The sequence below is a fragment of the Gadus morhua genome, chromosome 3 (genome assembly GCF_902167405.1).
Source record: "Gadus morhua chromosome 3, gadMor3.0, whole genome shotgun sequence".
NCBI lineage: Eukaryota > Metazoa > Chordata > Actinopteri > Gadiformes > Gadidae > Gadus > Gadus morhua.
The window spans coordinates 3,115,046-3,126,824 of record NC_044050.1 but is presented as its reverse complement, the minus strand read 5'-3'; the positions used below and the strand labels follow the sequence as shown (position 1 = coordinate 3,126,824).

Below are 11,779 nucleotides of genomic sequence, written 5' to 3'. Positions count from 1 at the left end.
GTGCCGTATCATGTAAGATTATTTGTCGGTAAAACATTTATCTAGACTCGACCAGCATAGCAGGCAATATCAATCTGCTGAACAGCATGAGTGTCAAACTAGCGGCCCCTAAGAAATTGACTGATTTCCATTTAAGATAAAATATATATATTAAAATATTAGTTGAAATTATTTGCTGAGCCCTCCTGGGAAAAATTAGTTCCAGACCCCTTAATATATATTTTGTGGTCAGTGGCTTGTGCTTGAGTTGCCACCTCTGTATAAACCATGCTGTTACAGTGGTTTTAGTTTTGCTATTAATTTAAAGGGGACATCATACCACCAGGTGTCTAACGGCTTGTAATGGCTAATCACACCTGTTGGTATAGGTCCCCTTTGAAGGGATTGGGCAAGAGCACCCAGGAACGAAAATACACAGAAATGTCCAAAATGAAATTAATAATCATCTCAAACTCTGCTTATTCATTATTCGAAGTCTTCATATCTGAGAATTATCTCTGATTTGTGTAGTTTGCTTTAAAGAAGCGCAGTAGCCTCATTCGGCTGCACTGTCGCTGTGATGGGAGTGTTGGGTACCGGTGACTAAATCCATTGTAATCTGAAATGACTTCAGATTGCAATGAATTTGTGGATCAATTGTCTGATGCTTTATGCACACCATGATTACAATTACAGTGAAATTGAACCCCCTGTTTCAGCTCGCCATCAATTACTATGAGTTTTGGGATGAGAGGCATGGAAGGATGGGGGCGTGTTATCGCCATGGTTACGATTCAGGCCAACTTTGTTATACTCTTCTCAGAAACATCGTTGTGCATCAGTGTTATTTGGAGCGATGTATGAAATGCATCACAGACTGGCTTTACGCTATAAGTTTCTGTGTCTCTCTCAGACATGGAAAATCAACTTCCCAATAAAGGATTTGGGTTCACTGTGATAACATAATTAGATGTAATTTAAAGATTTCCCATCCTTCAGTTTAAGTATACCATTTAACTTTTTCAGGGGGTGGGGTAAACAAAACGTAAATTATATTTTCAACCCCTCACAAACCATGGCCTCGTTTCCACATACGTATGTTTTTCGTATCCGTACTTCCGTAAATTTACGGAAGGGGTCGCTAGTGCTTTACGTACGGACATGAATTTATTTACGGACGGAAGATAATGGCCGTTTTTCGGAGACCGGTACTGTGGAATATGAGGATCGACATCTACCGCGATAAGAACAAAACCAACCAGGCTTGGAAGGAGATCGGTGAAGAGTTTGGCCTGCCAGGTAATTACATGTTTTGTGAAATATATTTGATTAAAAAGAGCGGGTTACCGTTGATAGCATGGTTGACCAATTCATGTTAGCTAACTAGTTTAAGCTAATAATGCCGAATCAATACAGCCGTATTGTTCATAAATGTGTTATTATGACAGGTAGGCTATTTTACCCCTTGCATTTACTCAAGCATAACACAATAGGGTAGGCCAGATTACTTTGAAATGTTTAATGTTGAAAAGTAAACTTTTTTTATTGTCTTCCCAATAATATGGAATATGTTGCTATACCCAAACCTGATACTGTAGTATACTGTACTGTAGTACAGAGGTTTTCTTTTAGACCAAGCATAAATTGAATGATTTAATATAAAATCATAGGATCATTAATGTTTATTGTAATGTAGAGTTATCTGAAAATTGCAGTTATTATTTGAAATGGCAACAACTTAATATCTATTTCCCTTGTGCTCTCACAGAAAAAGACTGTAAAAAAAGGTGGCGCGACCTGAGGGATCGATATGTGAGGGAGAGGAGGGAGGCATCAGAAACCACAGCCAGTGGCAGCGCTGCGAGCAACAGGAGGCCCTGGTGCCATGCTGGACTGATGGCCTTTATAGACCCCTTCGTGGCATCCAGGATGACGACCAGCAACATGCCAGAGAGTTGTGGGAATGGTGTGGATGAGAGTGTGAATGAGAGTGAGATTGAGAGTGTGCATGAGAGTGAACGGGAGGCCTTCTTGGCAGCTACCAACTCCAGCATGGAAGATTTTGTGAATGTGACTGAGAATGTGATGAATGAGACTGTGGCGAATGAGAGTGTGGAGAATGAGAGTGTGGTGAATGAGAGTGTGGTGAATGTGCAAGTGAATGCAGGTCGGGCTGCAGGTTCTGCTGTTGCTCCGGGCAGGAAGAGGAGGACTGGAAGGGCAGAGGCACCCATGCCAGCCTTTGAGCGTAACCTGATGCTCGCCCTGGAGAGAACAGCTGGCCCCAGTGTCCCTACTATCCCGGTCGTGGATGAGGACCACAATTTCTTGCTCAGCCTCCTGCCATCACTGCGGCGGCTGGAGCTTAGCAAGAAGGCATTCTTGAAGCTACAGATACATCGCCTGATGTATGAGGCAGAGTTTCAATGTAAGTGGGCAATGGTTACAATATACCTGTTAATTGTTATTGCAAATATTTCCCTGACTTGATCGACCTGTCGCTATAACCTGGCTGTTCTGTCTTTTTGTCATTTAGCTTTTTCAGAAAAAAACTCCTGTGACCTGGTGACTCCTGTTCTTTTAATTTAAAATGTTACAGTTCTATTTTTTTAAATTAAATAAAATCACTTCATTGTTTATAAAAAAAGATTGTTTATGATTTGGTTCTTTTCACTTTAAAGCAAATAAGATAATGTTACAAGTACTCATAGAGCAAATTATCTGACAAGATTATATGACAAACCACAAATAATTTACTTTATCAGCCTGAAAAAAATATCCTATCATAACCTATGCAAATATTTATTCATAACACAGTGAAGATGCGTGTTCAGAAAAGTATACTGTACAAATTCATATGGGTTTAAGGGACGGGAAGTTTGCTCTTTATTGATGTGAGTGGCCCTTAAAAGGGCCTTTTTTTATGAAGATGATGGTATCAAACTACATTATTCTGCCATGAAACCTCGCCAGCAGCGCTGTTGAAGTAGGTCATGAACCTCTTCCTCTCCTGCATCACTTCCTTGGTGGAGTTGTTGGTTCCAAGACGCCTGCCTCCTTCCAAGGAGGACTGCTTCGTCACTTGATGGAGGTTTGGCCTCTGTTGACCTCAGCAGGTGGCGGAGGATGCAGGTTGCCTTTACACAGGCTTCCACATGCTCAGGATTTTGCCCCATCACTCGGTAGTACATGCGGAACCTGGATGCAAGGATCCCAAATGCACACTCGACCACCAGACGAGCCCGAGACAGACGGTAGTTAAACAACCGCTTCTGCCTTGTCAGGTTGTTTCCAGGGTAGGGCCTCATGATGTGCTTCTGCAGAGGGAAGGCCTCGTCCCCCACAAACACGTGTGGCATCTCACCAAGCTCGGGAGCACCAGGAAGGCTTCTGTCAGCTGGGATGTGGAGTGTGCCTGCTTGAAGGGCTTTTCCGAAGGCAGATGCTCTCAGGGTACCGCCATCACTCCCTTTCCCATAGGCACCGACGTCCACCATCCGGAAACAGTAGTTTGCATCCACCACTGCCAGCAACACAATCGAGAAGGTCCCCTTATAATTGTGGTACATGGAACCTGAGCAGGGTGGAGCCCGGATCGTGACGTGTTTCCCATCTATCGCACCAATGCAGTTGGGAAAGTCCCACTCCTTCTCGAACTCCTCTGCGATGGCTCTCCATTCCTCCTCTTTTGGCATCTGCATGTGAGTGCTCACAAAGCCATCCCAGATGGCATTTGCGACCTCTGGCACGATGCGTGAGATTGTGGAAACACCAACCCGAAAGCTGTACCCCAAGGACTTGTAGGAGTCCCCTGTTGCCAGGTATCTAAAATCAGAAAGACAAAAATAATGTTACAATACAGGTAATTTACTATTAAAGGCTGTAGCGATTTTGATTACAATGTAATCAATACTTAGACATGCCACACACATCTTGCTCTTACAAAGCTGTAAGTTGTGCTGTTTTCTGTATATATCACCAAATACTAATGTCAACATCTGATGGCATTACTGTTGTGTGTGTGTGTATGTGTGTGTGTAGGCTATATTAGTGTGTGTGTGTCTGTGTGTGTAGCCTATATCTCTTTAATAAAATAATATAAAGTATTTCGAACATAAAACATGCAAGCAGGATTATAGTTATTATAATTATAGTCCTATCAATAAGCTTACCTCAAACAGATTGCCAGGCGCTCCGCAGGGGAGATCGCCTGGCGGTAGGTGGTATCCTGCCGAGCGATTTTTGGACCCACGACGGACAGAACAGAATCGAACATCAGCTTGGGCAGTCGGAAGAAGTTTTTAAAAGCATCTCCATCCCCGAGTCGCAGCTCCTGGACCAGCCGGTGATAAGCGCCCAACTCCAAGCGCTTGGCCAAAAACTGCCTTGTCCAGCATGATGCCCTGCGTCTCTGCCATCTCTGGCGATTGCGCCAATATAGATAAGCGATGGCGAGCACTCTCACTCGTGTTGGTGTCATCGCAAAGTCTATTTAACAAAAATAAAAATGAGCGCTAAAATTATTGAGGGAAATCACAGCAGTAGACTATAATTATATAATTAGGGGTATCCATAGCCATAAATTAGGCCTATACAAGTAATACAATCAACATACAATCAAATCCGACTGTATTTTATATTAAACTCATACAAACGAATGATCAAACAGATATCTGACCGTTATTTATGTAAAACATATGATATATTAAACTGATCTGTAACCATTATAACCATTTCATATCAAAATGATGAAGTATAGAGGATCTGAAAACAGAAATACTCACAATTTGTCTTCCAAACTCAAAAGCAAGCGAGCTAGCAAAACTTTCATCCGGAATCTCCGTAAAACGACGGCGAAAGTTCAATTTTTTGAACGTATATTACGGACATTCCGGAGAGAAATTTTACGGAGGGGAGGAGTCTCGGAGGAAAAACGGACATTACGGAGAATCACATAGGAATGAATGGACTTTCGGTCGGAGACGGTTGGATCGCATACGAGAATGTACGTATGTGGAAACGAGGAGATGCAAGTCCACACCGCTCCAACAGAACAAATGTGGCCCCATCAGAGCCTTAAACCCTTTTCAATTGTTGCATCGGTGATAAGTTGATGGCCATGAAGCGGGAATCACCGAGCATCAAAACCACACGCAAACCTGCGTAGAGCTTGTCATCTGCTAAACACTTCCTGTCACGTTTCCTATTACACCACTAGCCCTGACAGTCTGGGGCACATTCATTCTGTGACAGCAAACCAATCAACAGCAAAGTGGACTTTTGAGGCAAGTAATATATCTTTAGCATTCAATGTGATTATGATAAAGTTATCTGTACATCTCTACCAGTGATGTGTTCAGTGCTTATTTGGTATCATGAAAGTGTCCTTTCTTGTATAGCAGACGCTCCAGAGATGCGTACCATTCTCCTCTCCTCCCTGCTGCTGTCTGTGGTGTTGGCCTCAGCGCTACCAACCCTGGATTCAGAGAAGGATCTGAAGAAGACCGGCTTTGGTCTTGGTCAATCTCACCACGGCCTCACGTTGCTGAAGTGGTACGTTAAGACGTGCCTGGATAAAAATGAGAAGTCTCTGTGCAACCCTGTAGCCGGAGCATATGGATTTCACTGTTACGAGAACAGGGATAAATTGCTGCCCGGCCTAAATGGCAAAAAAAACACGACTGCCTACTACACCCTTGGCAACCTCCAATCACCCCACGCCGAACAACTGCCGTGTTATGTGAGGAAGGACTACAACTGCACTCAACCTCAGAGCAACCAGGACAGAGTGCTGGTGGAGTACACCAAAGTCAACAAGAAGATCTCTAACATCTTCATCTCCGAGCATTACAACAAAAAGAAAACCTACAGAATTGGCCTCAAACTCCTTGCCTTCCTCAAGAAGCTAGTATCCCGCTTTTACATAAAAATATGATTCATTTTACTTTCTGCAAAGTTTAAATTCTTCAAAAGGCTTACTTAAAGGGACTCTGACCTTTGTTGCATTTGAGAATTACAGCACATTCAAATCATCCCGCCTTCCTCCAATGCCCCACCCCCTAAGCGTTATTTAGTACAAGCGTTATTAGTACAAAACTAAGCGTTATTTTTTAGAGTACTGTAACGACCTCGCCGGTGACATAATGATGTCGAGTCATTAGTAGTTGAAGGTAGTTTTAATGAACCAAAACCAGGTCACTGAAACCCGTAACATTGTAACCAACGGCAGAAAACCGACACAAAACAAACCCCGGTTACCCCGGCAACCCCCAACAAGGTCTCACTCGCGTGCAGGCCCCCACCCTCCTGTTCTTCCAAGGCCCTCCCCCAGCTGACCTAATGATTCGCCCCCACGCTGATTGACAAGAAGAACATTACAATACATGCACATAGAACAACTGGCATAGCGGACAACGAAATATAATGTAACACATAACACACAAACTATTTAACTGTCCCAGGGTCGCTACAGTACAAAAGTTCTAGACTCCCATGGGTTATGTTTAGACTCCCATGGGTTATGTTTAGACTCCCAGGGGTCATAATATCTACCAGGGGTCTAGTAAACAAGAAATTTAGCAGGTGGCTAACTGTAATTTTTATGGGCTTCATGTGATACCGTTTTGAGGCCCCATGTTGAAGGACAGTGGTCCCACTGAGTATAAGAAAGGTGTATGAGCATTACAAACAGAGTAGCGGGACAACGTAGCGTCTGAGGCCGAAATGGGTCCCCTAATCGGACTGAATGGTGCGGTTGGGTGCCAACGGTCTGGAGGTCTTCCTGTAGCTCCAGAGTAGCGGGACAACGTCGCGTCTGAGTCCGAAATGGGTCCCGTAATCGGACTGAGTGGTGCGGTTGGGTGCCAACGGTCTGGAGGTCTTCCTGTAGCTCCAGAGTAGCGGGACAACGTCGCGTCTGAGTCCGAAATGGGTCCCGTAATCGGACTGAGTGGTGCGGTTGGGTGCCAACGGTCTGGAGGTCTTCCTGTAGCTCCAGAGTAGCGGGACAACGTCGCGTCTGAGTCCGAAATGGGTCCCGTAATCGGACTGAGTGGTGCGGTTGGGTGCCAACGGTCAGGTCTTCCCGGAGCTCCAGAGTAGCGGGACAACTTCGCGTCTGAGTCCGAAACGGGTCCCCTAATCGGACTGAGTGGTGCGGTTGGTTGCCAACGGTCTGGAGGTCCTGAGAATCATCCAGGGGAGCGGGACCACTTGGCTTCTGAGGCCGAATCGGGTCCCCTTGTCGGACTGAATGGTGCAGTTGGTGGCCAACAGTCTGGAGGTCTTCCTGAGGCTCCAGAGGAGGGTAACTCTGTGAGTCTGAGTCCGAGACGAGTCCCCTAATCGGACTGAATGGTGCAGTTTCAGTACGCCGTGGACCACTTTGGTCTGCCATCGTCAGTCGCTACGGTCGCTACTCGCTACTGTCTGCCGTGGAATCAAAACAAACCCTCTAGTTGAGGACGCGCCTTGATGACGCGGGCCCGAATGCGCCACAAGAAGCAGACGGAAAACCTTATATATCCATGCAGAAAACAGACAGGTCTGTCGGCCAATAAGGTCATTCGGTCCGAAGAATTTTATTGGTTGAAGTTTTCACTAAATATTATGAGAGTAAAATAATTGTTTGTTTTTACTCCTGGTTGGTCTGTCTTGCATATTAGAGTGTTATTACCTTATTAATACCAATTTAACCTTATCCAAAAAAAGTGTAAAAATGCAACAAAGGTAAGAGTCCCTTTAATGAATGTATTTCATTGTTTTGTATTTGATGGAATATATAAAAGCAGTAGTTGAAATAAATAAATAACATGTTGTGTCATCTCTGTTTGGACAGGTAATGGAAAATACAATATGCATCGTCTATAGAGTAATCGATAGATTCCTGAGAGTGCTGTTCCCTCTTTTCTCACTGTTCCTGAGTAGGACAAGGTCCCCACACTATGCTCTTCCGTTTCCTTCAGCCTCCATCGTGAACCGCTGCCTGAGCTGGCCACCCACTTGAGGGCATCTTACTAATGAGGTCTGTCTGGAGCTGGTTTAGATGTCTCCGGACAATTACAGCATATGAAATGGCTCCTATCGTGGATAAACACAACAACTAAGAGGTTGAGAAAGCAGACTTTTCAAAGATAAAGACCTTATTATGACCGGTAAACAAGTTAAAACAAAACCTGAGTCGGTTTGCGAAAAAACTCCTGTTTTTGAATCAGGGTTCGTGAGATATATTTCCAAAATGTGTGGATCCCTCATCCATGCACTGACTAATCACAACACCTTCACAATAATCTTCAGTAAAGTAACAAAGTCTAATCAAAGAAAACAAATGCCTATACCACATATACGAATAAACAAAGATTTGACATGCATGAGCACAATCATAATCACTTCTACTCAGACAGTAAATCATACCTCAACCAATTGACAACAACACCACCGTATGTGATTGTGGAATGCATTCATAGAGCAGACAATGTTGACTTTGCAGAGGAGCAGGCCTCTGTCTTGTGGCTTCACATATCCCTGTTATTGTCATTTGTGGAGTAGAAGTGTGAGAGTTGTGGTTAGCGTTTCTCAGAAACATGATCACATTTGGTGGTGAGAACTCTGCTATAGTTTATTGATCGGAAGCAGCAGACCACATCATGTTGCGAGACAATCTAGACTAGTCTAGATGAACTGAACAGGGCCCGGTTTCCAAATAGCGTCCACTCTTAGTGCGCTAAGAAGACTCCTATGTTTAGACTTATCAAAGTAGTTTACCTATAGGCTTGGTTCCTGAACGGTCTCTTAGTAGTCTTCTCAGGAAACACTCCTTACGTCGTTCGTACAAGGTGCTGTAAAGAAAGATGGTGCTGAAATCGATTGCTCAGAGTAAGATCTTCCATTTCATGCGCAGGTGCATGCACAGCGTTATATAAAATATTGCAGTGTTTGCGATTAAACCATTGCTCGAAATCATTCTAGCAGGCCTAAACATTTATTTAACCATGGGTGAACATATTAGCATAGCCTACACTGATACAAAAATAAATAGAATAGATAGAAACAGCGGGATGAGACGGCGATCTCTCTGCTCCACTTCACCACTTTTTTTCAAGGCAAGGATAAAAGCATAGAAAGAGGTGAAAACCACTATAAGTCGGGGCATGTGGAGAGTTTTAGTTATGTGCCATCTCTATGTGCCATCTCTGTGCCGAGTTCCAAATGCGGGTGTGGTGACGTATATCATATGCGTCGAGAGCAGCGAAGAGCTGTAGTTCACAAAGCGGCCTCACATAAAACCTAAAATTATCAAACTTCTTCACGAACATTTTTAGTTTTCTTTGCATGAAAAATTATCCTTTAAATCCAAAAACAACATATGTGTAATCCAGGGCATATAAAGACTGGGACCAGAAAATAATTATTTTCTCTCCATTGACACCCATTCATATTTTTCGATCTCATAGGTCCCATGAGCTCTACCGGAAGGGGTGTGACTTCGCCTCTCTATGTGGAAGTTCCATGCGCAACAGAGATTTCTGAAGGTTACTGTACAGTGGCAGGGACTAGCGTCAGGAGCTGAAACATCACTACGGTAGAGCTACGAAGGTTCTATGAGCGCTTCAGACCAACCATACCAACGAACAACATACAAAAGAGAATCGTAGCAAAGAAGGTTTTGGGAAACACGTAAAACGTTATAGAACTAGTGGCCTAGGGGTAACGAATGACGTAGCGTCAGTGGTGGGTAGAGTACTGGGTAGAGTGAGGGTTTCAGAGATTTCAGGGTTTCAGAGAAGTAAAACAAAATAACCACAAACAAGTTCCTATCTTTTTCTTCCCCACACGGCGCCCACTGGAGCGCTCTGTGGGGAGGAGGGGTGGAGGGAGGTGAAGGAGCGGGGGGGCGCCTTATCAGTGACATCCCTCTGTTATTGATCATCGCGATATTCCATCGCTTTGGCGCCCCCTCTGGTGCGGCGCCCCTATGCGCCGCATATAGTGCATACCCACTTTTTGCGCCACTGGCGTAAGCCGTAGCAGTGAAAAATTTGTAATCCCCGCCGCCAACAGCGTGGGCTTTGTCACGATCCTACTGTTGGGTAAGGTTAAGCTGGTTGGTAACTGGTGGTCATGGTAACGGTGGGAGTGGCTCCCTTGATTGGTTGATTGTGGTCACCTGGGGGATCCAAGATGGGGGATATACACAGCATGGTGGCCAGTGGTTACTTACACCCCAGCAGGATAAGACTTTGTAAAGCCATTCACCCATATGCCAGTACACACCAGAGCTAAGGAGTCCAACGGGGGAACGTGACCGCCCCTTCACCGTCTTTGTTTGTCAAGTGTTTGTCTAAGTATGTAAAACGATAACTGAACGAGACAGCTACCGTTCACCCCAACGCTTGGGCTATCTCCATAGCAAGAGAGAGAAGGACCAGCGCTCACCAGGAACCCAGGTGAGTCACTACACACGTGCCCCGGAAGCTAGTTGCCTACCAGCTGTGGTTATACCACTTATGTGTCTCGACTCCTGCCTAGACAGAGAGCTGGTTTCCCTAGATACCAGTGGGGTCGTGACAGCTTCAATGATGTCCGCGGGCCTCAACGAAGTCCGCATATAGGAGGGCGCCGGCGGACGTTCTGCTCCCAATAAACAACTTTTCTTCAGCTATTTGAAGGACAATGAGGCCGACAATTAAAAGGCTGCTCCTATACTCATAGAATCTAGAGTTACAATACGTAACTATCGTTCTATGTCGTATAGGCTTCGCCTTTTAAGGCTATCGCTATTGGGTTAAAGGGCAAAGCACGATATAGTCTATTGCCGTGTTCCAATACCCGTACTTCCATGAGCATACTTAAAGGAAGTATAATATCTGTACTCACTGAGTACGTAAATTTTTCAGATGTGAGTGCTGTTCCAAATCGAATGTTCTGTGGTGCACTTAACGGAAATGACGATCGCAACAGCTGCCTAAAAAAACTATTCAGAGGCGATTGTAAAATGTAATAAATATGAATATGTAACACGACAAAACTTACATTTGTATGGTGCAGAAGCTGCAGGCGCTGTCCCTTCGGTATCCATTTTTTTTTCGAGTTGAGCGCTCAGCCTGGCTCCGCCTCTTCCGCTACGTAGCTAAGATGGCTGCCGTTGAGTATGGAAAGTGTCCATCGATCCACACTTCACAATTAGCCCGTTTTGAGTACAACATCCGGGTCCTTGAAGTATACTTCTTTTCGCCGGATCTGAATTGGAACGTACTACGTACTCAAAATTTGGCTAGTAAGTACGGATAGTACGGGTATTGGAACACGGCATATGCCTCATTGGTCCCGATCAGTACCAGAAACACAGCTACATACGCGCTAGTATCATGCGTCAGACGTAGCATAACATACGTCATGCGTCTAATGGCACGTCATCAACGCGCAGCTCCAATGTGTCCAATGTGAACACAAGAGCTCTCAGCTTGAATATTTGACTCCTCCTCACATTGTTTAATATGCGAGGGGAATAGTCACACAATCACACTCACTCTGACAAAGCACCTAGAACTGAGTGTGTTATAGAGAGGCGCGACATGCCTCTTAGGTAAAACCTAATAAAAGAGCATGGGGAAGCCCAGGAGGCTGCTGTGCAGATATCCTCCATAGGCATCCCTCTTTGCAGAGCGACAGAGGACGATATTCCTCTGGTCGATAGTCTCAGGCCGCTCTGCCCTTGCTGACACATAAGCCTGTGTTATAGCATCACAAAGCCAATGCGACAGCCGTTGTTTCGTCAGGGGAAGGCCCTGGGAATGTTCTC

The 11,779-nt window shown here is 44.7% G+C and overlaps 2 protein-coding genes across 3 annotated transcripts; one reads left to right on the top strand and one right to left on the bottom strand.

The window, feature by feature from the left end:
- Nucleotides 1–354: 354 nt before the first annotated feature.
- LOC115540454 (uncharacterized) lies at nt 355–2,604 on the top strand. 2 transcript variants are annotated; one of them, XM_030351751.1, is made up of 3 exons: nt 360–1,278; nt 1,748–2,407; nt 2,516–2,604. In XM_030351751.1, the coding sequence occupies exons 1-3, from the start codon at nt 1,167–1,169 to the stop codon at nt 2,566–2,568; spliced, it is 825 nt and encodes a 274-aa protein (XP_030207611.1). In that variant the 5' UTR covers nt 360–1,166; the 3' UTR covers nt 2,569–2,604. The 2 variants fall into 2 exon arrangements, with proteins under 2 accessions (XP_030207610.1, XP_030207611.1); XM_030351750.1 differs by lacking the exon at nt 2,516–2,604 and having other exon boundaries at nt 355–1,278; nt 1,748–2,490.
- A 167-nt stretch (nt 2,605–2,771) lies between these two features.
- On the bottom strand, nt 2,772–4,542 carry LOC115540453 (protein ALP1-like). The gene is made up of 2 exons (XM_030351749.1): nt 4,152–4,542; nt 2,772–3,804 (listed from the first exon to the last, which is right to left on the bottom strand). The coding sequence occupies exons 1-2, from the start codon at nt 4,457–4,459 to the stop codon at nt 2,928–2,930; spliced, it is 1,185 nt and encodes a 394-aa protein (XP_030207609.1). The 5' UTR covers nt 4,460–4,542; the 3' UTR covers nt 2,772–2,927.
- Between the last annotated feature and the right edge of the window lie 7,237 nt (nt 4,543–11,779).

Bases quoted from the DNA above. Each gene is read 5' to 3' on its own strand.
- LOC115540454 (XM_030351750.1), top strand. From the start codon at position 1,167: ATGGCCGTTTTTCGGAGACCGGTACTGTGGAATATGAGGATCGACATC. The intron at 1,279-1,747 runs GTAATTACATGT...GTGCTCTCACAG, and splicing joins TGAAGAGTTTGGCCTGCCAG to AAAAAGACTGTAAAAAAAGG.
- LOC115540453 (XM_030351749.1), bottom strand. From the start codon at position 4,459: ATGACACCAACACGAGTGAGAGTGCTCGCCATCGCTTATCTATATTGG. The intron at 3,805-4,151 runs GTAAGCTTATTG...TTCTGATTTTAG, and splicing joins CGCCTGGCAATCTGTTTGAG to ATACCTGGCAACAGGGGACT.